Genomic DNA, 23144 nt, shown 5'->3' with positions numbered 1-23144 from the left:
CCGTTTTTCTGAGGGGAAAAAAACCCTGACTTAATTGACTTAGGTTCAAGGGGCAATATAAAGTGGAAATACCCGTTAAATCACTCAGGCTTTTTTTCTGCTGGTAACCTCAAACACTCCAGGGCTGTTCCACATAGCTGCTTAGATTCCAAAACAGATGGGAATGTTGTGGTTTTTTTTTGTTTTTGTTTTTTTTTTGTTTTTTTTTCTTCAAGCAAATGGGACCAAAAGCATGCTTGCTACTGGGGACAAAAGAGAGGGTTAACCTATTGAAGGTGCATTTTTAATTTTGTCCCCTTTATTGCCTAAATCAATAGCAACTTTGTGGGTGGAGTGTCTTTCCCAGTTATCGTGGACTGAGTTTTTTAAGAATACTGGTTGCAGTGTCTGCTGCCTGTACTCTGTCAGGAGTAGTTCTTTCTTCCCATGGAATGAAGTTCATCAGAGTAACTGTGGTGGTGACCTTCCCTTGGCTTACGGGGGAGGAGGGGGGAGATGGTGATCACTGTTTGTGAGGTTTGTATGCCTCAAATTAGGAAACATCTTGTCTAGATTTTAGGTCTTAGAGCTCTGAGAGCTACTTCTCTAAAGAGAAATTTTCAGTAGGCTACCATTATACATGGCTAGTCCTCCTTCATTAGCTTTGTCTGAAACTGTTAAAATGACTAGTTACCGCCCATTGTCCTAATGAGAAATTACTTAAGGGTGGCAGAAAGGAGCACTTGAAGCATGAACCAGCAAAGCTGGCTGCAAGAGGAGCTCTAATTTACAGGTACCTCAGCAGTGAGTGTTGGCCCACTTCCCTCCAAGCATTTTCAATAATAACTTTGCATCAACTGAATTATAAAACATTACTGGTTGTTTCTCTTGTAAAGCCTGAAGAAACGTTGCTCAGTATGGGGCTAATACCTGCTTTTGCAGACGCAGAACCACTTATTTTCAGTAGTATTAAAAAGACTAATATCTATTGATTGTTTTTACATTGTAAGCCTATAGCATAACCTTGGCAGAGATCTTGCCTTGTGGATGTAGTAAAATATAAGAATAAAGTCTTTTGTTCTCTATTCTGAGAAGCCTCTGTCAGTAAAATGATTATCACATGAAACTCACTTGGATATTTCAGTACTTTAACATAAAATGTTCTTTTCATAAGCTTAATTCTTTCGTTTAGAAGCAAAACCAAAAAAAAGTCATAAAAGCAAAGCTGACCTTTATTCTATCATAAGGTTGTAACAGCTTGTTAAAAGGACTTTGAGGAGTTTCTGTAATGCTTTTTGTGGTAGCTTTCATGACTCTTAGCCTATGCTCTTGTCTTTCTTCTTTTTGAGTCTATCAAGTGCTTTGCACTAGTCCTTGACAATTTCGATGCTTTTGTTTATATCCCTTAGATTCTAGTAATAGATCAACTGATTAACTGAATTTACATACCCAATTTACTTACACTCCTGGTTATTTGAAAGCTTGTATCTTGCATGCCTCCAGCTTGTCTGAAAGTTGAGTTTTATCTGCCCCTCCAACTGCTGGAGCGAAAATACTCTTTTATTTTTTATAAAGTTACTTCCTAAATACTGTAAAATAGTACAAAGTGAAAGGCAGACTTGGGACTGCATTAGTACTTAAGCTGTGTCACTTTGCAGTTTCTTGCAGGCTGGATGGGGAATGAACAAGAGGATCCCTCTCACAGCTATCTTTTCTTTTGTCCACAGAATGTGCTGAAGAGGAGAGACCAAGTTCAAGCGGAGTATGAAGCAAAACTGGAAGCAGTAGCCTTGAAAAAAGAAGACCGTCCAAAGGTTAGCACTTCAAACTCCTCTGCAAAAAGAGCCTGCACTTCCACTGCTTTCTGAGAACAGTGAAGAAATAGAGCTTGGTTTGTCTGGTTCTGGCTTCTTCTTTGCAGTGTAAACACTTTTGGGCAGAACAAGAGTTTGGTGGCAAGCTGGTGCAGAATGAAGACCTAGGTATGAACATATATAACCTTGTCTAGCAACATCTTGTACCACGATCTCCCACCATTTAGAGCAGGGTGGCTCTGACCTGCGTAATGTTTAGCTAGCATGCAGTTGGAGTGTTCAGTAACATGGCCTGAAACAGTGATAGTACAAGAGTCTCTTGCAATTTAGTGCTGTGACTGCTGGCTGAATCGAGTTCCTGGACCCTGGCACTGCTGAGTTATATTGTAGGACACCAAATTTGATTGTGGGAGACTCCACATCTTACCCCTTCTGCTAGGTGGGTATTTCCGTGTCATGTTGAACATACACAGCAGGTGTCAGTGGGTGACAGGCTTTGGCTGGGCTTCATGCAGAAGCAAAGATCTAAACTGGTGTGCTTATGCTGCCACCTGCTTTTTGCATGAAGAGATGTGCAGGAGCTGTGTCTTAAATCACTGCAACTTTGGCCAACAATGAAAGCAGGATTTTTCTGCTCCCTCTGCTTCTTTTTTTTTTGGTTCTCATTCGTTTTAGTGTTAATGACTGAGGGATGACTTCCAAGCATTAGAATTACTGTATAATAATCTTAGAGGAGGTTCAAGTCTTTAATAAATATCATGTCTTTAATCTATTTTTGAAGCTGAAGAGGACAGACCACAGAGAAGCAAACTTTTTTCCAGTCGTGCTTGTGTATGACACAGACGCTGTCAAAAGTAGTACTAGAATGGCTTAGGTATCTTGTGCTCTTGTATTTCTATATCTTGTCTGCCCCAGTGCTAGCTGGCTTGGTATGTACTTAATGTAGTTTTATGTGAGCACATATTCTAACCTGTTATGTATAGGATGGATGGATCTAAATCTAGCATATCCAGGAGCCAGTTGAGGTGTTTAGAGGTGTTTAGATATTTGACTTTTATAATGATCTCAGTACAGTGGAGCTGCTGAACTTTGCTAATCCCTCACCTACTGAAAGGTTTTTGGAGCTCACTTCGCAGTGGAATTATTAAGTAAAGTGCCACATTTAAAGAGCTGTCTAAGAATTTTTGGAATACTTACGTTTGCTCTCCAGAGTATCAGAAGCATATCTTTTGGTAACTCCTTGTACCTTTCTTTCATATCATAAGACCTTTATGTCATTTAAAAGGGGAAGCTGAACAAATTAATAGAATTCCTTGCATGCTTGTAAAATACTAGCTCACAGTTCTCAGATCCTTGCCACTTTGAGTGGAATGTCCTCATCTGTAAGAACTGATAGCTTAGAGCTGTTGCTAGCAACATGTCTTACATTCAGTGATTTTTCCTGGTTAAGACTTGCTAAAGCAGACAGGATGCATGAGCTGGGTTATGCAGTGAATGGCATTTGTGTCCCTTTCAGCATATTTAACTGATTTGGCGGAAATTATCTTTAAGAAAAAAAAGGGGGAGGCAGCGACTAGTTTTGGATAAGTAAACAAGGGCATATTATTGTTTGTTAACCTCTTCTACTGGAGGGCATTCTGGGACTCACAGTACACACAAGTCAGACTGGCTTCATAAAACTCCATTGATGTCATTAGGTAGTTCTCAAATCTGATTAAAACTCAGCAGGCTATAAATGCAAAAGGCTTGTAGAGCTACTATAAATGTCTGCCAGCAAATACCACTCAGAATGATAGTTTCCACCAAAACCAGAGTGTAGCTTCTTCTGTATGCATGATGCTTTTAACACTAGAGTAACAGCATTAGTACAAACTGTAGCTTTTGTATTTCTAAGCAAGTACAGTTGAGAAATGCTGCTTACTTTATTGTTGATAGACTGGAGCTGTTTTTGCAGTAATCCAACTAAGGTAGTAAATTGCAGACATTGTTTCCTTTTAATGAGATGAAATCCACTTTTAATGACGTAATTTAGCTTGTCTGCCTCAAGGATTTGTAGTTCTGTGATCTGTGGGAACAGTTATTATGGCAGTATATACCTTGAAGTAGAAGATAATGGTGTGTTTAGAGGGGGGAAAAGAAAACAGCTTCTAACAATGTGTATATCCAAAGAACTGGGAAGATAGAAATACCATATATATATAGTTACAGTCCTGAATAGGACCAGTGTGTGTGCAGATTCTTCACGAGGCCTATGGAGACTTAGTTGGAGTTCATTGCTGTAGTTCTTTATGCTCTATAATTTTATCATACGTGACCCATTTGCTGACTACTGGGTTGTCCTTGTAGCTCTATATTCATACAGCCCTCTCAGCCTGACCTGCAGGAGAACTGGCTATGAGAAAGAAAACATTTTTTTAAATCTTCGGTGCGGTTTTGGATCTTGGCAGAAGAAGCAGGAAGCTACTGAGCACTTAGAAAATAACTTAATTTAATTGGGAAATCTTATGTGGTTTTGCTTCCAGACTTCATGACTCTTGAGAGCCCTTTCTTTCTTGTTAAGATAGCAGAATGCTTAAAAATGATGCAGTGTGTGCTTGTGCCTTGAGGGGAGCACCTTGTGAGCCTTCTATCCAACTGTCTTGGGAGTTCCTGTCTGAAGCCTATGAGAGATCTTTGTCATGAGTTGTAGGAGACTGGATTCTGTAGCCAGAATTACAGTGCTCAGAGAAGGCAGAGGAAATGTTGTAGCTACTGAGCCCCAAACTGCTGGTAGCATAAATCCATTTGTTGTGAGTAAAGGGATACTCAAACAAAGGAGGTATTGTCTGTCTCTTGAAAAGCTTTATTGGAGGCCAGATATAGGATCTTCTCTGACTATTATTAATCTACAAAGTACTTTGGTGATCTTCCTAATCCATATGCTGGAGAACAACAAGGGGTAACATGTTTCTGCCTAGATCACATATCTTGCCAAACTGCAAGGTAGTAGTAAACTCCTAACTTCTACCAATGAAGAATTTTTACATAGTCTGTTCATCTTTTTCCTTTTTCCACAACCCTCAGAAAAAAAGGGAATTTCCTAAAAGTATCAAGTGCAAGAGGAACCATAACAGAATTCCGCAAATATTCTTCGTGTTGCCCTTTGGCTTTGTGCAGTTCACAGCTTCCAAGTCTAAGTCTGCTAGTCGCATTGATGTGAGCAGTGGACTTCAGGGGTTTCCTCTTTGGATGTCTTGGGCTTAGTGTGCATGTATTGGCAAGCTTCTTGTCCATGTGGCCATAAGGCACAAGGAGAAGGAAGAGAATGGTATTCATGATTTTCCTGCTTGAAGAAACATTTGTAAATTGTTCCTGTAGGTGCCTGGTGGCATACAGAACATTGGTTAAAACAATAGGTTATGGAACACAAGTCCTGTGAGGAGTGGCTGAGGGAACTGAGGTTGTTTAGTTTGGAGAAGAGGAGGCTCAGGGGAGACCTCATTGCACTCTACAACTACCTGAAAGGAAGGTGTGGGGAGCTGGGGGCCGGCCTCTTCTCACAGGTAACTAGTGATAGGACTAGAGGGAATGGCCTCAAGTTGTGCCAGGGGAGGTTCAGGTTGGAAATGGGGAGGCATTTCTTCTCAGAAAGAGTGGTCAGGCATTGGGACGGGTTGCCCAGGGAGGTGGTGGAGTCACCGTCCCTGGGGGTGTTTAAGGAGAGGTTGGACGTGGTGCTTAGGGACATGGTTTAGTGGGTGACACTGGTGGTAGGGGGATGGTTGGACCAGATGATCTTGGAGGTCTTTTCCATCCTTTATGATTGTATGAGTACCATTTTCTTTGACCTAACTTGCTTCTATCTTGAGGTCATGGCTAGTGTTGTAAGCCTTTTCAATCTCTGTGTAGACTTGCAATGTCTGTCCTTCCTGATTTTTCACATTGCTTACACATGACTACAAGTTCAGTGTTGGGCCAGTTGAGATCATTTGGGCCAAATGAGTCAATGCCTCCGGTTGCCTTTGTGTTATTATCATCAGTGCTCTGCATTTATACTTTTTTACAGGCAGCTTGTAAGGTTAAAGCTAGAGTTTTAGAAATTTTATTCTGCAGACAAAGCTGATCACCGCTGTTTGTCTGTTGGCATCAAAATCTAACTCTGAAGTCTCTCAGCTCTTTGGGAGAAACCTGGGTCTTTGTTGCTTCACTAGTGAAGACTGGGAAACGCCTAGTGAAGCTGTGAATGGGAAGGAGGAGAGGAGGCTTGCTGAGGAGTTGTGGTCAGTCTGCTGAGGTTGAGAACTAGGGACCAAGCCTATCTGCTCAGCACTTGTACAGATCGCCTTTCCTCTTCATGTGCCTCTAGCAAGCTCTTCCTCAGCCTGTCTCCGTATCTGGCATGGAGTGGGACAAGCAGAACTGCCCGCCACCTCAAACAGCAAAGAACAATTAATCAGTCCTGTCTCCTAACTAACAAAGAACTGGGACTTCTCCCTGCAGCCATAACTGAGTTCCTTCAGGGTAACCACTGGACTATTACTTCCCCTTTCCTCTGTGGCTTTTTCTCAGGGAGGTTGAGCTAATTTAGCAGTCTAACCCTCTCAACTAGAGTTTCAATCTTGATTTCTTTTGCTGCAGGTACCCACAGATGTCGAGAAATGTCAAGACCGAGTAGAATGTTTTAATGCTGACCTGAAAGCAGATATGGAGAGATGGCAGAACAACAAGCGACAGGACTTCAGGCAGCTACTCATGGGGATGGCAGATAAAAACATCCAGTACTACGAGAAGGTAAGTGGTGCTGCTGTAGCATTGGCAGGAATAAAAGTGATTAATTTTCCTCTAAGGTGGTGATTATTCTTCGGAAAATGTTCATGCTGTCTTGCGGCAAAGAACCTTGGACATCTTAAAGCAGTTTTTAAGTGCTATGGAAGCTGCTCTTTGTCAGCAGCTTATATAGAGTTGCTGGTCGTGCTCAAGAGATCTGTATGAGACCAGCAGTCTCTTGCAAGGCAGTCATGTAACAGTACTTCGTACTAGATGCTTGTCTGTCTTGGGTTCTTGAATTGAACAAATTGTTGATCAGCAGTAGTTTGCTTCCTAGTTGGTGGTGGTGAAGGAAAAGACTAAAATTGCATGTTCTAGTAATACTATAAAACTAGATAATCTCTCGATTCTGCCTTTTATGAATCAAACTACATGAATTAATGTGCACCATGGACCTGTATGTAGATTACACCTGCTATGGCTAGGCCTGGAAATGCCTAGTGAGTTCCTTTGCCCTTTCTGAATTTCAGTATTTGTGCTCTGATGAAATGTCACAGAATCACAGAATCATCTAGGTTGGAAGAGACCTCCAAGATCACTGAGTCCAACCTCTGACCTAACACTAACAAGTCCTCCACTAAACCATATCACTGAGTTCTACATCTAAACGTCTCTTAAAGACCTCCAGGGATGGTGACTCAACCACTTCCCTGGGCAGCCCATTCCAATGCCTAACAACCCTTTCAGTAAAGAAGTTCTTCCTAATATCCAACCTAAACCTCCCCTGGCGCAACTTTAGCCCATTCCCCCTCGTCCTATCACCAGGCACGTAGGAGAACAGACCACCCCCCACCTCGCTACAGCCCCCTTTAAGGTACCTATAGAGAGCGATAAGGTCGCCCCTGAGCCTCCTCTTCTCCAGGCTGAACAAGCCCAGCTCCCTCAGCCGCTCCTCGTAAGACTTGTTCTCCAGACCCCTCACCAGCTTCATTGCCCTTCTCTGGACTCGCTCGTTGATTTTCTTTTAAAGTGGAAGGAGTTCAAATGCTTATGCTGGCAGTCCAGTTTTCCTTCATGCCAGAAGAACAATGTTACCAAATGCACCTATCAATATATTAAAAAACAAACAAACAAACAAAAAAACCTTACTAGGTGTATGCATGGTGACATGCCTCATGTTCTTGCCCACTGCAGTTTTTCTACATGTACTCCGCAGATTTCTTCCTGTCCTAGGTTACTGCTCCATGTAATGTACTAGTTTGCACTTCCTTTTCCCTTTCCAATCAATGTCTGTCCTGTCAGCAATTCGTAATTAACCATGCAAACTTCATTTCACCCTGCTCTCTTTCCTGTTTTGAGACTGCTGTGGTATTAAAGACTGCACTGAACATCTAGTAGTGTCCCTTCAGTTTTGCTCTTAGCTGCAGCAAAGAAACTTTTTGGTAGGAAAGTGTAATCTCTATAGGGCTAGCAACACTCTATTCATTTTCAGTACTATCAACAAGATCTATCAGGGTGATGCTTGACAACAGTGACTTGTGGATATAAGAGCTGGTGATGAATTTGACCTTTCCCAGTGTTTAATAAAATGTGTTCTATGGTCTGTGCCCATTTTGACTCCTGGGCTCTCCACTGGTGGAAGACAGTAAAGACACATTGCAGAAAGCCTGGAATTAAGTATACACATCTGAGGAAATTACTCCCAAGTCTGGAGAGCCCTAGTAATAGCACAGAAACTAGGCTTTGTTTTTATTTGATTATACCAGGCAATAAACAATTAGTCACATGAAGTATAGTCAAGTCCCTGAGATGTACTGGGGTACACTGTGCCTCTGAATTACCTGCCTTAACTGCATAGATTTTGCTAATAACTTTGCTGGGCTGCTGCTATAATAGCTGCTATTGTGTCCAAAATAGCCCACTCCCACAGTCACACCACAAATGTGAACTTCTACAAGAAACAGATTGTCTGCCTAGCTGAAAGCTGTGTCCTTCACTTCAGAAGAATCTAGCTGATATTTGAAAACTGTAGGTATTCTGATGCATTCTTAATAGCTTGGTCCAGCTGATGACTTTGGAAAGCTTTAATTTGCTTCTTTTGTTTGTAAATTGTAGCTATTCTTTCTGAACACTTTTCTTGCTGTTTGAGCTTCTGCTTTTTTCCTCATGTAATAATCCATAAAGATTCTGCTAGCCTTTCTGAACTTGCACTCTGTTGGTATGGAAGGGTGGGTCAAAAATTACAAGGGCTGATACACCATCCACTTTTTTAATCTTTGTTTCTTCCTTCAGTGCCTTACGGCGTGGGAGTCAATTATACCACTATTGCAAGACAAGCCAGAGACCAAATGAGAAGTACCTTCATGGACAGTCGAGCACTTCCGTGCTCAGTACCACTAGACATACTGGAACTGTATGAAGGACTCTTCTTTGTCACATTAACTGAAATGCCAGCTGTGCTGAAGCTGGAACAGACCCTCTGAAAACTATTCAATTTTTTTCCTCATTTTCTGTTTAAACTGGGGTATGTTTCATCTTTTTGAGTTATCTTGAATGGTTCCTTCTCTATCCTATGGAGTGATATGGGGCTTATAGTGAAAGTGCATGGGGATCATAAAACTTACCTCTTTAGTCAGGAAGGAACTGATGAGTAGAACACTAAAAAGATGAAAATAAAACTCTACTGCAAGGTGCCAAATGACATCTTTATTACCTTTCTGTTTTTGTTTGCTGAAAAGGTAATTGTTCCCATGATACAGTACCCCCTAACCAATCCTTATCTCTTTTTTTGGATGGAGAGGGAAAGACTGGGAATGAATATTTTCTGGTTTGCTACCACCGGTGTATGCTCCCATTAAATGGTTTCTGGAGACCTTTCTGTGTGGGAGTTGGGCTGGTCCTAGACAGAACATACTGACACCACCTGCACATAGCCTGTGATACAAGCATGAACTGTGGTTTTTGTGAGTGTGGCATGCTGTTGGTTCATACTGAATATCTTTGTTTACCTTGGTGATTATGAAGTAATGTCAGTTGGCTGAAGTGTACTTGTGACGGATGTGGGGATCAAAATCAGCCTGGGTGTGGGAGTGAATTGAACAGTGGCCTTTCAAGGCTTACGGGAATGGTGGAAGCAAATACGAGTTTTTGGTATGTTTTTTCTAAAGGTAGCTCTGTAAGTTGCATGGTAGAATTCTCTTGAACCATGCTACGTTTTTTTTTTTTTTTTGCTTCGTTTTTCCTGAACTATAGCCTCTTTGGGCTTGGTTACTTAAGGTGCCTGCTGTGGTAAAGAAGGAAGAAGGTAGAACTGTTTTCTCTCCCTGTTTTTTTTCTTTTTTTTTTTTTCTTCAGTAGCAATCAAAAGCCAAAAAGTGTCAAATGCTTGCCTAACCAAGCATCATTGTGTGTGTGAAACTTGCCTTAAACAGGTCCGTGGGTGTAGATAGGTACCCTATCAGGTACACATAGTGTCAATACCTATCTCTACTGAACCACATGGCAAGTCTTTTAAGACTTCTTTTGGTACAGATCTATTTTCCTAGTAGTTTTTATTGGCCCTTAGAAATGTAACTGCTTCTGCAAGTCCCTTCTCTTTTCTCTTGCAGTCCAGCCTCAAATACATGCCTGCTTAGTGTTAATGGCCTTAGTAGAGGAATGCTTCCGTGATGGGTTTCAGAGTCTTGGTTTAATGGCATGCAGATAAAACTCTTTTTATCCATCCAAAGTGAGGGAGCTAATACCGGTGTAATGTTGGGATTTGGGGGAATAAATAACATTGACTGCTTACTGCTAAACTTGAGTGATTACTTGGTCTCTGGCAACGTTCTTGTGAAGAATCTGAAAGGTGATTGGGTATATGCAACTTCTGTGTTCTCCTGTGGCTACCTGTCAGGTACACTAGTCTGGATTGCACTTTGTCCCTTCATAAACACCAAGTCTACCTGAAACCCCCCTGCTCAGCACGGTGGCTCTAAAGCAGCTGTCAAGGTGAGTTATTGGTGCAATGTGGTTGCTGTCAGGCTAATGAGGTAATACCCTCCAGGTGCAAAAGTCAGGTTTAAGACATTTAAGGGTTTTTCCTTTTTGACTCAACTTCCATTGACAGTTCTCTGGTAGTTAACCAAACTATGCTTTCTGGTTTAAGGTCACAACTTATTGACGTACACTCATGTGGTGTAACAGATCTCTAAGTTGCTGTTAGGTTTGGAACAACTAACTACTCCTGCTGTGCAAGGGGAATGCTTAAAGAGATCATCTTGAAGCAGTAACCTAGTGTCTTCCTCAATCTTTCCCTTCTAAAATAAGCACTTCTAAATGCATAACACTTAACAGTTTGACCTTCAGGGTTACAGTCAATTCCTGTCTTCCCTATTTCCCACAAACAGATCATCATGCTTTTTTGAGCTGGTGCCTGTGTGGTAAATGAAGCTTTTCAGTTGACTCTGCAACATGACTGGGAGTAAAGCAATGCATAATTTGAACTTGTATTTAGACATTCTTTCTTCCACCTCATCCAAAATGTGCAAGATGAGTGGAAAGAGTGTTGTTTTCCTGCAGGTGTATAGGTTTTGTCTGATACCTTACAACACTGACATCCCGTTCCCACTTAGTGTTGTGTCAAACTGAAATGGGGCTTGGTTCTTGGGAGTTTAGGAGTGGACATCACAGCTGTTCATGAGAAGTGCAAGGGACAGTGGGGAGTTCCAAGTGAAGTTTACACGAGTAACTGTTACTGCTGGAGTGGTTCAAGATCAGCTTAGATTTTCTTTAACATGATGCCACTGATTGTGCATCGTGGTTTCTAAACTACTACTAGACCAAAGTTTGTTTTTGATTTCAGATAAATCCCTTTCTGATTGAGCTGTTGAAAGGCAAGCATGCTTTACATTTTCTGGTTGGAATATGTGTCTCTGTAGAACCTACAAGCTAATTTGGAGGAAAGGCTGGAACATGCACCTCAGGCTGTGGTCACAAACAGGATTTCTTATATTATCTGGGAAGGTAAAACTTCTCAGACCTCTACGGAGGAAGTGAAACTTATGTTCCAAAGAGAAGTCCTCTGCAAGAATTGTTGTAGTGTAAGACGAGCATGTAGGGGGTGGGTCTCTTAGCTCCTATGGGCCACTGTGGAGTCTCTATAAAAGAAAGAACTGTTGCTGTAAATACTGGGTAACTGTGGGAGAGACTGAGGTTTGCAGCAGCAGTGCAGAGAGGGAGAACTACAAAATAGCAGGAATCTCCTTAAAGATATCAAGAGTGCACTTAATTAATTGGTGTTTTTGTGAGGCTGAGATCTGAGGTGTTGGTGAAACTCTGACATGTTATTGTGTAGTCCTTATGTGGTGGGTGTCTCTCTCTGAAGTACCCAAACCTTTATAGTGTGAAAAGGAAAAGATGTTGGGGAAGGGAAGCAGGAGTAGGGCAGGAACTTTATCTTTGGGTAATGTCTTGAGAGTTCAGTCACTTACGGTCACATTCTGTGCATGCACTGAGATCATGTTAAAAGTAGTTGCACCCTTCCAATGAACCTACTTAAGATGAGGGTCCTTCAGCAGCCCTTAAATTAGCCTAGCTTCCCACAGCCAAACCAAGGTCCTCTCAGAGGATGTGTAATTCACCGCTGTCCTGGTTACTCCTGCATAACTTCTAGTATGTTTGTTTCTTCTCTCAGCTGGCACCAGCACAACAAAGCAAGCACTGAGATCTTGTTTTTGTACTCAGTAAGGAGCTGTGCATTGTTCATACGTGTTTTTATCAGGTTCTGACTCTTGCAATAAACAAATGTTGAAACACCATGGCTTTTTCAGGTATCTGTTGAAAAATGAAATGGTGATAAGTGGTAGCCCTAAAGATACTAACTCTTCGGACATTAGTTTTATCAAAGAATAAACTATGGATTCTTCAAAGTTGTCTGCTTGGATTTTTGTTGCACTGACATGTGCTAAGGGTAGCATAGTGGACTAAGCCAAAAAGAAACTTCTACAGTGTGGCAGAGATAGTCCTGCAGAGGTGCTGTGGCGGTGGATCCGCACAGCCTCTTCATGGTGCATGTTGCTTCAGGTCGCATCCTGCAGATGCCAATTACAGAATTCCCTCCCAGTACAACAGGGACTGCTCCTGTTGTAACAGAAGGCATGATTTTGCTAAAACTTAAGTAAATTGTGCACAATGTTGCAGACCGTTTGAAATCTAAGACACTGGTGCTGATAACCACTAAGCAAATGGTGTAGACAGGAGTAGACTAAAGTAGCTCATTAGATGTTCAGTCTTCTTAAACTCTGATGGTAGAACAGTCTTTTCCTTAGTATGTTAGCCTTTTACTACAAAATAACCAATAAGTAGGGAAAATGGGATCACTTTTTGAGATAGAAGACTTGCTACCAAATTTATTTCGGTGAAGTAAAACTGGGGATAATAAGAATGAACTTGCCTTCTGGGACAGTGAAGGTTGCATTTTAAAGTTTCTGGGGGTGCTGCTTAACCAAGTATAAAGAAGGAAGTGGTGATGCTTAATTCCACACAGCACTTCAGAGCCTTGCCGGGGTCTCTGATTGGTACCAGTACTCAGTAATGAACTGGGCTAGTTTAAGGTTGTATGGCTGAGGTACGGTACTTGTCCAGAAGGTAATGCACTTTCTGAAAAGGCATAAAAAAATCCCCCTTATGCAAGTGGTATGCTAAAACTTTAAAGGCTACTCACTGTCCTGGATTACTTTGAAGGCCTTGGTACTCTACACTTTGAAGCTAAATCCTTTCCTTAACTCTGCTGCTGGGTTATGTATCCACCTCTTTGGATCAGGCAGCAGAGTTGGGGCCAGTGCCACTCTCCCACCACACAGGGGCACAGATTGCAGAGGACAGTCTTACAACAGAGAACAGCCAGAGGTTTTAGTCTTTAGCACATGAAAATAAAGGAGCACTGTCCTTGTTCTCCTTCCCTTTGTGATGCATTGATCTGTCACTCCTCAAGGTTTGGAGACTGGCCATGCAGGTGAAAGCAGTCTGGCTTTGACCTGGTTCCCATCTCTCTCCTTGTTCAAGGTGTCAGTGCTGATGACTGAAATGGTGATGACTTGTTGCCCCGACTGTACTACTTCTGACTTGTGCAAGCCCATGCACTGGAACATGTTACTTTGCATCCTAAGGTCACCCTTGTACCACCAAAAAACAAACTGAAAGCTGTGAAAAGACATGTCTCTGTGTGAGTTAGGTCATTAAACAGTGTAAAACTTGGAGCAAGGCTCTTGTTTCATGCACTCAACCAACTCTGACAGCTGTGCTCTTGTTCAGACTCACAGGTTATGAAATGTTGTCTTGACTTACGGTGCTGGCATGTTTCTATACCCTTTCATATATCTCTGTATAGATATACTTTGTGCATTGTTTACTATGGAACTAGTATTGATGGAGAAAAACACTTCGAGGTAAAACTGTTTGTAATTCTCTATTCGTGTGTACATTTTTTTAAAATGCACCATTTGTTTACCTCAATTAATTTAATGGAATGGACCAATAAATGTATTAAAAAATTACTCATTTACCTAGAATTTAATGTTTCTTTTTTTCTTCTTTTTTCTGCCATTGCCATTGAAATTATGATGTGTACACTTATTTTCTGTGCAGCTTATTATCTTATTTGAAGAAATATCCTCCCCTTAAAAGCTTGTTCCATTGCCAATATAACTGAATGTCAGCTTGTCCACTGCTGTAGTATATCTAGTATAACCCGAAAGTGAAGCGTGGAGCTGACAAAAGGTTGTAAGGGCTGGAGAGGGGGACTGGGACAGAGATGGCAGCAAATTCTTTAGAATAAGAGAATTGTATAGTGAAAATCAACTTCTGTTTGCCACTTCCCTGTCTCATACTGAGGCTGCTTGACTTGCCCCCTGGTTATTACAGGTGCTGAAGACCTTTTAACTTGCTTTTACATGGTCCAGGAGCCTGGAAGCCACTTAATCTTTGTTAATTCAATTATCATGTAAGTAGAAATATAGTCTAAACACTGATCCCTCTTGTGCATGCCAGTATTCTGAAACTTGTTTGGAGTTAGCTGATAATGTCTCCTGAGAGTTGATATATTGTATAGGGCTCCTTTCAATGGGAGCTTGGCCTGGCATAAGGCTGGGCTAACACGATGACTGCTACCAGGCATCGGCAGCCCTACACCTCTGTAAAACCTGTGGGGGTGGTGTCCTTTGCTGACCCATTCTTAGCCTGTTACAAGAGTAGTGCATCCTGGTGGTGTGAGATGTATCATCAGTTCCTGAGTAACAGGTGTCTTCCCATAAGCTCTAGGGGTGTGAACATCTACTGAGGACTGTTTTTATTGTAGGGATTACAAAAATGTACCTTAATCTCACATTTTTTTACCATGTTTTTTTCTGTATTTCAGTAGTCTTCTCCGTAACATCAGTCAGCTGGGCTGACACTCTTCACACTTGTCCATAGTTTATGTCAGAAAGTAGGTGCATCCTGCTGACCACCGTGCACACACTGCATGCTGCTTGTGGACACCTGCCTCAAAAGCCACAGTCACAGCACTGTCCTCAGGTTTCAGACCAAAGAGATGAGAAGAACTACAGCTGATCCTTTGCTTTCCCCTTCTAAATTGAATGATGTGCCTGGAAACACCCTTGCCACTTCTACCTTGTTCTTGTCTGTCTCCACTACTGCCAAGTAGCCTAGAGTGGAAGCAGGGTGCTCTGGAGACTGCTGGTGTTCAACAGGCGGTGTATATTCTCTGCAAAATAACGTACTGCAAAAATAACAGGGCAAACTTCTTTGTCGTGGGTAAGCTCAGTGGCTGAGGGACTGTGGCATGCTGTGAGGTGAAGACATGGGTGAGATGGTTCCTGTAACGAAGCCAGTGGTAGGGACAAATGCTCGGAAACCTTCCACTCACATTGCTCAGGGAACTGATCGAGACCAAAAGATGCTTTTGGTGGTAAAGCTTCCGTCACTTGGTCAGAATCTGAAAGGAGCCAGTGGTTGAACGTTGTTTGATGGCCACAATGCTGTAAAGAACAATAAAAACAGTGATTACGAGAGGGCTACCAAACTACTTTCTCAAAATACAGTTTGCATGTTCCTTATCAAGTCTTTAGCTTAAACTTCGCTATGGTGTCTGGAGCTAGCTGAGTGTTCATGTACTTCAAGAATCAGCCAGCTTCTCTGTAAGCTACCACTGTATGTACAAGCCATGAAGCTGCCACCATTTGTTGCCTTTCAGAGTTTTGTAGAATCATAGTACAACCCAGGTACTTCAAAAGACCATCAGGTCCAATCTCTCAAGGGGAAAAGACAGCCTAGGTGAGATTATCTAGCACCCTGCTCAATCACGTCTTGAAAACCTCTGGTGATGGGGATGCTATCTTGTCCCAGAGGTGGTTGTTCAAGTAATGGATTGTTCTCACTGTAAAAAAATGTCTTTCTTGTATCTTATATGTTTTTTCCCAGTACCTGTGTTTGTACTTGTAATGATTACTTGTACTGGGAGTGTATGTGGTAAAATGGCTGAGCAGCTTGCAGTGACTCACTGTTAAACAGTAGGGTTATGTTTAAGAAATGATGAGTTAGAAAATACAAGGAGAAACTTTAAAAATTGAAATCAAACTTGACAAGGGTTTTATCTGGGATCAGACGTCAGCTGTCTTACATCTGAATGAGAGTATCGCTGCATAGATTAGATATTGGCAGTATCACACTTTGTATTATCTTCATGGGGTCCTGCTGTTTCTAGTAATGTATCCAGCTGGAGGGGCTTGGGGAGGGGATGGTGAGCAAGGTGATACTTAGACGGAGATCCTTTAAAGACTCCAGAAGAGTAGGTGGAGGTGTTTCAGATTTCTCTCTTTAAATTATCTGGGATTGCGCCTAAAACTTGTTCTTGAAATTTTAACTCTCAACCACTCTGTAGCTGTACAATTGCGCAATCTCACTGGATCAGAAAAGTAACCATTTTCTTTACTGTATCATAATGATTTATCTTTGAAAGAAACACCCAAGGGAGACTCAAACTATTCTGTCACAATGAGTAAGTAACCCATAATGGATTTTCAAAAAAAAAATGTTTTACTTTGTGTGGGATTATTCCCTCTTTCTACTTAGTACTATTTTAGCAATATCAAGCACTGCATTTGTGCAAAGGCTTTGTCCCCTGGGATTATTACCTCTTAAACTCTGCCAAATATTCCTCCTACAAGCAATTCACGATACGTCAAACAAGAAGAAGATTAAAAACAGTGGCTATATCACTTGAAAGCTTAACTCTTTGAACCTTCTTGGTACTTGTCACCTCGTTTCCACAGAATTTTTGTTTTACTTTTTTGAGTCCTTTTCCAATTTTTTTTTATATCCAAAAACACTTTTCTTTTTCAAATCTTAATTGTACACATAAAACCTAGAAACATGAAGCAAGGAGAAAACATAACGTGCCCCTTCAGAGACAACCATTCCTGTTCCTTACCTTAAAGGGAGGAGGCTGAGGCAGCCAGCTAGAAAAGACAAAATGAAACAGAAGCCGCTGTACCAGTTCAGTGTGCTTTGATAGATCTTGTTGAAGACTGTAGATGTCACTACTCCTGTGATGACTAAGGACAACTGCAGCAGGACAAACACCTTACCTGTAAAGCAAGAACATCATTTATCATCAGGGAGAAAAAAAACCTGTTGTGGTACCTCCCTGCAGCATCCAGGTGCCACCACCACGGCTTGGAAAAGCAATGTAGTCATGGCTTAACGAGTGCCAGATTGCATGAGCTTGTTTCTGCTGTTGTTCTGGAGCAGAATTAAGTGTCTCCTCCTTCTTTAAGGTATAGGACAAAGACGTAGCTTGAAAACTGTTTGCTTAAACAGTCTAGATGTTGATGTTGCTGCTTGGAAGAGCAGCAATAAGCTGGGAAATAACTGCTCATTTCCATAGGATATAGGAAAGTAGTTGTGGGTTAATGTCTTCAGGATGTGAGAGATTTCAGCCAGCGGCTGCTTCTGCCATAGTGCAGAAGTGTTGTCCATTGGGCTGAAATGTTATAATGCCTAAAATGTGGAGCTGTGTGTGATTTGTGTGATGTTTATGGAGGAGGAAAGGGAGAAATTGAATCCCAGTTGGAACAGCTTGGGAATAACCATTTTTGCTGAAGTGCACCATTCTGTTTCTACCATGGTAAATGGGGAAAGAGAGGGCAACCCAGCCCTCCTGGAATGTGCAAACTAGGAGCACATTTAGGGTTCTGCACCAAGCCTGCTGCCCTTGAAGCCCGCTCCACTTGCACAGTGCCAGTGGCCACCAGCTAAGGAGGCAATGCTGCTCTGCTGCACTGTCCTGCTTGTGGACTGCTCTGTTTGTGCAGTCAGGTGCAGCATGCGTGGCTTATGGTTAAAGACAAAATATGCTGATTTTTTGATGACTGAAGAACACGATGATTAATTTGGGGTGTGAGCTGCATGATTTATGGCAGGGATGTGATTTTGCTACAGAGGAAAAACAGAAGTAGGAATGAATCGGTGACAGAGCACAGCTTTCATGTGACTTTTTTATATTATTCTCCAATGCAAAGATAGTGAGCTCGGGTGTTGAGCAGTAGCACTGCAAGTTAATTTCTGCATCTGCTTGATTGCATTTGTAAGTTATCCAGACAAAAAACGCTGCATGGTAACCCTCTGTTGAAAAATGAATGTAGCACTGGATCTCAGGTGGGCGTTTTAACCTACTGTCTTGGAAGCTGTTAGCTCTCTGGACCTGTGTGCCCACACTGCAGTGGGGCTGCACAAGCAGCCTGATCAGCAGTGAGCTGGACGGATTGTGCTCCCGGTTTTGAGATGGAGAAGGTGAAGTTGGGAACAAGGCAGATTGCTACAGGGGTGAAATAAGAAGTTTTGAGTGTTGTGGTCATATGGCAGAAGGAAAAGGATGCAATTGGAGTAAAAGGAAGCCATTGGAGTAAAAATATTAGCCTCCAATATGATGTTGTAAAACACACATATTTCATTATTTTCTAATGCAAAGTTAATAGAAAAATTAGGAATTGTTTCTCCTGTTGAACAAAAAGGGTCATTTTCTTAGGCAAAGTTTATTCTTTGTTAGTTAAATTATGTTCTGACAGGAACAAATTGCCAAGAAAAGTTTGGAAGCATATTTAGAGACCGTAATGGAAAAAGATTAAAGAAATCCATTCTTCTCAAAACTGGAAGTAAAATAAGCCAAATATAAATGATGTGAGTGTCACTGTGCTTCAGTCCAGCATTGCCTTGTATTTCCCTGAAGCACTGTGTTTTTGAGCAGTACCTCAGATATTATTTTCCCTGCCTTTGAGCTGCACACTGATAGTAATCTCTTGAAGCATGTTCTGAAAATTTTGTGGATAAATGATGAAGCAATTAGGGAGGAGAAGTTTGGACATGACAGGCTGGTCCTGCAAGTTTCTCTGCTCCTCCTTTTTTGCAGTACCAGCTGTTCTGGTTTTATTATGCAATGCACAGGCTATATCAGTAACTTAACTTTCTTGTACCCAAATGGAGGGATTTGGCAGGTTTTTGATCAGACAGGTAACCGATGTACTCACCATAGGATGATCCTTCAACATGCTTGGATAGCATGGACCTGATGGTAGGCAAGGGGATGAGGGCAAAGAGCATCACTGCCCGTGCTGCAATGCAATGAATATGTGGTTATCATCAGTAGCTGCTCCCTGTCTCATAACACAGCAACCACTGCTTTTGAAGGCTGCATGCCTCTGGCTTGGGCAGGGCCTTTGCTTAACCTTGTCGTGTCCCTTGAGCCTCAGAAATTAGTACTTATCTTCAGTAGGAGTGCAGGTCCTTGCTTCATCCGGGAGGTGGTGGATAAGCCACCGATTGCTGCAACTAGCAGAGGCACTTTGCCCCAGCCAGCCATGGCCTCTGGGTCTCAGCCCCAGATCCCATTGTATCTTTAGAGAGCACTGTCCTTTGTGGTAGTGAGGTGGATAATGCAAGTCTGACCCTATGCTAACAGCCTTGACAAGAACAGTATACTCATAACACCATGTTTTATCTCATGGTGCTTTTGGCCTGCAGTATTTTATGCTCTCTCTACTGTGAACAAACTTGTTTAATTTTTGATTTCTCCTTTCTTGTAGGCACAGACAGAAAAACCTCTTTGGCTCATTTCTCTTAGACTTTTTTTCTCATTTTCAGAAACAAGACCTGAAAGCCATTGAATGTATGATACTCTTTCTGTTAGTCAGGTATGAATCACCCATCTCACTGCCACAAGGGTTGCTGTTCTTGGTTTTTGGCTTCCTGTGTTCCTGTGGAGGCTATCTCCCAAAAATAAACTTGCCTTTCCATCGTCACAGGATGCTGCCACATCTATTGTTTCCCATCCCTTGGTCATTTATATATAGAGTGAGATTTGTATAGTACATTCCCGTAATATTTTAGTTGCTAGAGCAACACCAATGTTTCGCTATTAAGTTTCTCATCAGACATAAAAACCTTAATGTAACAAAAATAAATCACATCTTAGGATATTCACTTAACAGGAAATCTTTGGCATTTTTTTCCATTTTAGCTTTAAGCCTTATCTCATGAGATGCAAGTGCTTCGTATGGCTGGCTGGTGCTTGTAGCCTGCAACAATTCCTTCCCCCCTGCCCCAATGTCAGCCTTCTTCCCCCACTCAGATCTGGATTATGATCAGGTGACAAATTTCAAGTTAATTAGCTTTAAACCAAGCATTGGCAGGAGCGTGTGCCTCCTTAGGTTGTTGTAGGGTGCTGCACGAGAGAGGTGCAGGATGAGGGCACTAATGCCAGCTCTACTCACCAATGTAGAACAGAAATGTCCACCGCACAAAGGCCATGATGAGGACACCAACGGTGAAGGACACCACTCCAATTATGATCATGGTAATGTCCCTAAGGTACTTGGAGAACACGAATACCCCCAGGAAGCTGGTGATGAAGATGGCATACCCAGCGGCATTGCCATAGCCAATCTGCACAGCATTCCAGCTCAGAGGCTCCCTGAGCAAGAAGAGTGGAAGAACATTCATGGCGCCCACCACGGCAAGGTCATAGAGGATTGCTGCCACAAAGAGGATGATGATGATGAGTTTTGAGGGTGTTACTGGGGCTTTGCTGCTGCTCTCCGAAGGCTGAGCACTCTCTGCTGCTCCTGTGCAAGCTGGTACCTGGCCACCAACCTCCTCTACACCCTTGGCTTTGGCTGTGCAGGAAGGCGCTGACTTGGGGACTATCAGGACAAAAACGCTGTAGAGGAGACAGAAAGCATAGCAAGCGATGCTGCAGCTCACCAGCACAGTGCCCTCTCGATAGCGGTCGCTGAAGCCGACAAAGAGGTAGCCAGATGCCATGCTTCCCAGAAAGCCAGCGAGGCCATACACCAGCTCAATAATGATCAGCCGTAGAGACCTCCTGCTCTCGGAGGAGCCCAGGGATCCCAGAGCCATGATGCCTGCCCAGAATGTGGTGAAACCACCTGTTAGCCCATTGAAAGCAGCAGCCCCGTACATCACCTCGATCGGCCAGTCCAGCAGGATCAGGAGGAGCAGGAGAGATTTGGAGCCCAGGTAGCCAAGAAGAGGTAAGCAGATGGGGATCTTCCGATGAACCTTGTCCCCCAGCTTGGACAAGCCGTAGGCTGACACCAGCGGGCTCAGGCCCAGGACGAGGTTGTAGATGATATAAAAATTAGAGACAGCCTTCTGCTGAGCATCTTGCAGTAAGTGGGAGGGAGCGGTTGAGTTGGTCTGGTTGTAGTAGTTTTTCACCACCAGTAGCAGCGCCGTGTCGTAGAAGGCACTGGCCACTTGGGAGCCCGCAACCACTGGCTCAACCCACGTTCTCATCATCGTCATCCACGCCATGGTGCTGATGGTTGCCTCTTCTCAGGGAAGGAGAAGAGCTGTTTTCCCAGTGATGTGCTGCAGGAAATGGTGTTTTCAGAAGTTCTGCTCTGGAGGCATGCTTGAAGTGGAGAGGCGAAGGGAAAATAAAAGGTCCGCTGGATTGCACAGAATCAGGGTTGTGCAAGAGAAAATCTGGCTGGGAGGATATTTGCACCTCGCCTCTCTACGTACACACATGCACGCACATCCCTACACTGTTCTGACCTCCGGCTCGGGCAGGAGAGGCTTTTGTACAGATGGAGACGCCCTGCACTCGCTGACTGCTGCTGCTGCTCTTCCTGGTGCCATTTCAACACAGATCATATGACCCGGGGGAATTTCTGTCTCCCACTTTAGGAAGTGAAAATGCCATAATCGTGTGGTTGCAACTTTTATTTATTTTTTTCCACACTGTTGGCATCCTTCATGTCCCAGAGGACTCTCAGGGAAACAATGCTCACGCCCAGCTATGGGGACAGAGAAAGGCCGAGTGCTTTTTTTGCTAAGTAATTCACCAATTCCCCTTCGTGCCAGCCCTTTCCCTTTCTTCCACACAAACGTGTGCTGCTGGATCTCTGACTCTCAGCTGCTCCCCTCTGCCCTATTGCTACATCACACTCCGATGTTATTTCAACAACACAGCCAGGAAATTGCGCCAAAAAGAAAAAATGAAAAGAGAAAAAAAAGCTATTTTTAGTAACCTGCCTCCCACTCTGTGTGCTTTATCCTTGGGCTTTACAACGTGGGACTTTCCAAAAGGGGAAGAAAAGCCCCAGTTTATACCAAGGCATTGGCAACTGCTGCACCCCAGCAATCCGCAACCGGAGCTGGAAGCTGGGGTGGGAGCCCACCTCTGGGAAGGGTTTTTCCAGTCTGTGTGTCTCCACAGGTGCTGATGCCATGTGCAGGGTCACAAAGCTTGCAGGCAGCCTCAAGCTTTGCCGCTGCCCTGGCTGCCAGCAACCAAGGAAGGCGTGTGTGTCCCTAGCTGGAGGAAACACTTGGGGGATAATTAGCAGCCTCAGAAATGCTAACTGAAATTATAATGATCTCACCCTGCGCTGGCTTAGTGAATCATAGCAGGCAGAGTAACAATCTGCTCTGGGAAGATTTATGGTGATGACTTTAAAAAATAAATTAATGATTAATTTCCTAGAACAATGTTAAAACCCCCATCTGTTGCACTCTGTATTGACTCAGGTGGCATCTACTCAATGCCTGTGTACTCATGGCTCAGGAGTTTCATTTTTTCACTCCTAGTCCACTTATGCAAAAATTTTTGTTTTAGATTTCAAGTTGAGGAAACAACAATCCCAAGAACTAACACAGAAAGGAGCGAGAAATTGTCTGCTAGAATGATTTGCTGCTAGACAACTGTAGTTTCACCAGAAATTTTTCTTTTAACAGACGAAAGGACCCCTAGCCAGCTGTAGAATATAATCTGTTTTGTTCCAACTGTTTTTTTTCTTTTTTCTTTTTTTTCCTTTTCCTCATATTTTCTGCCAGAGATGTTATAGTTTCTTTAGTTTTTGCTCAGAAGTGGGACGAATCTTTTTCTCCAAAGCCTGGAATATTTCCAAAGGATGGAAATTCCAGACAGCCTTACTGAAAACCCCTTGGCAGCAGCCTGGAACCAGTTCAGTCAACAAATGCAACCAGAGGAGTTGCTACGCTTCGCTGCATCCAGGGAGCCCTGTATCTACTGCCAGACAGTAG

The 23144-nt window shown here is 42.7% G+C and overlaps 2 protein-coding genes across 3 annotated transcripts in view; one reads left to right on the top strand and one right to left on the bottom strand.

The window, feature by feature from the left end:
- The window catches only part of SNX30 (sorting nexin family member 30), a 53213-nt gene extending 39139 nt beyond the window's left edge, over positions 1-14074 (top strand). For both annotated transcript variants that reach the window (XM_083818103.1, XM_083818102.1), the window contains 3 exons: positions 1707-1793; positions 6411-6563; positions 8832-14074. In XM_083818103.1, the coding sequence (XP_083674229.1) occupies positions 1707-1793; positions 6411-6563; positions 8832-8891 (300 nt within the window). In that variant the 3' untranslated portion in view covers positions 8892-14074. The remainder of the gene's footprint in view (positions 1-1706; positions 1794-6410; positions 6564-8831) is intronic.
- Positions 14075-14852: 778 nt separating this feature from the next.
- SLC46A2 (solute carrier family 46 member 2) lies at positions 14853-22037 on the bottom strand. The gene is made up of 4 exons (XM_083818104.1): positions 20345-22037; positions 19103-19186; positions 17008-17164; positions 14853-15556 (listed from the first exon to the last, which is right to left on the bottom strand). The coding sequence occupies exons 1-4, from the start codon at positions 21405-21407 to the stop codon at positions 15499-15501; spliced, it is 1362 nt and encodes a 453-aa protein (XP_083674230.1). The 5' UTR covers positions 21408-22037; the 3' UTR covers positions 14853-15498.
- Between the last annotated feature and the right edge of the window lie 1107 nt (positions 22038-23144).

Source organism: Anser anser (assembly GCF_964211835.1).
Source record: "Anser anser genome assembly, chromosome: Z".
Taxonomy (NCBI): domain Eukaryota; kingdom Metazoa; phylum Chordata; class Aves; order Anseriformes; family Anatidae; genus Anser; species Anser anser.
The sequence above is the reverse complement of the archived record's forward strand: the minus strand, read 5'-3'. Positions and strand labels throughout refer to the sequence as shown.

Excerpts from the sequence above, each read along its gene's own strand:
- SLC46A2 (XM_083818104.1), bottom strand. The coding sequence starts at position 21,407 with ATGGCGTGGATGACGATGATGAGAACGTGGGTTGAGCCAGTGGTTGCG. Across the intron at positions 17,165-19,102 it reads TGTTGAAGGATCATCCTATG|GTAAGGTGTTTGTCCTGCTG; the intron begins GTGAGTACATCG and ends CTTGCTTTACAG. Across the intron at positions 15,557-17,007 it reads CTCAGCCTCCTCCCTTTAAG|CATTGTGGCCATCAAACAAC; the intron begins GTAAGGAACAGG and ends TGTTCTTTACAG.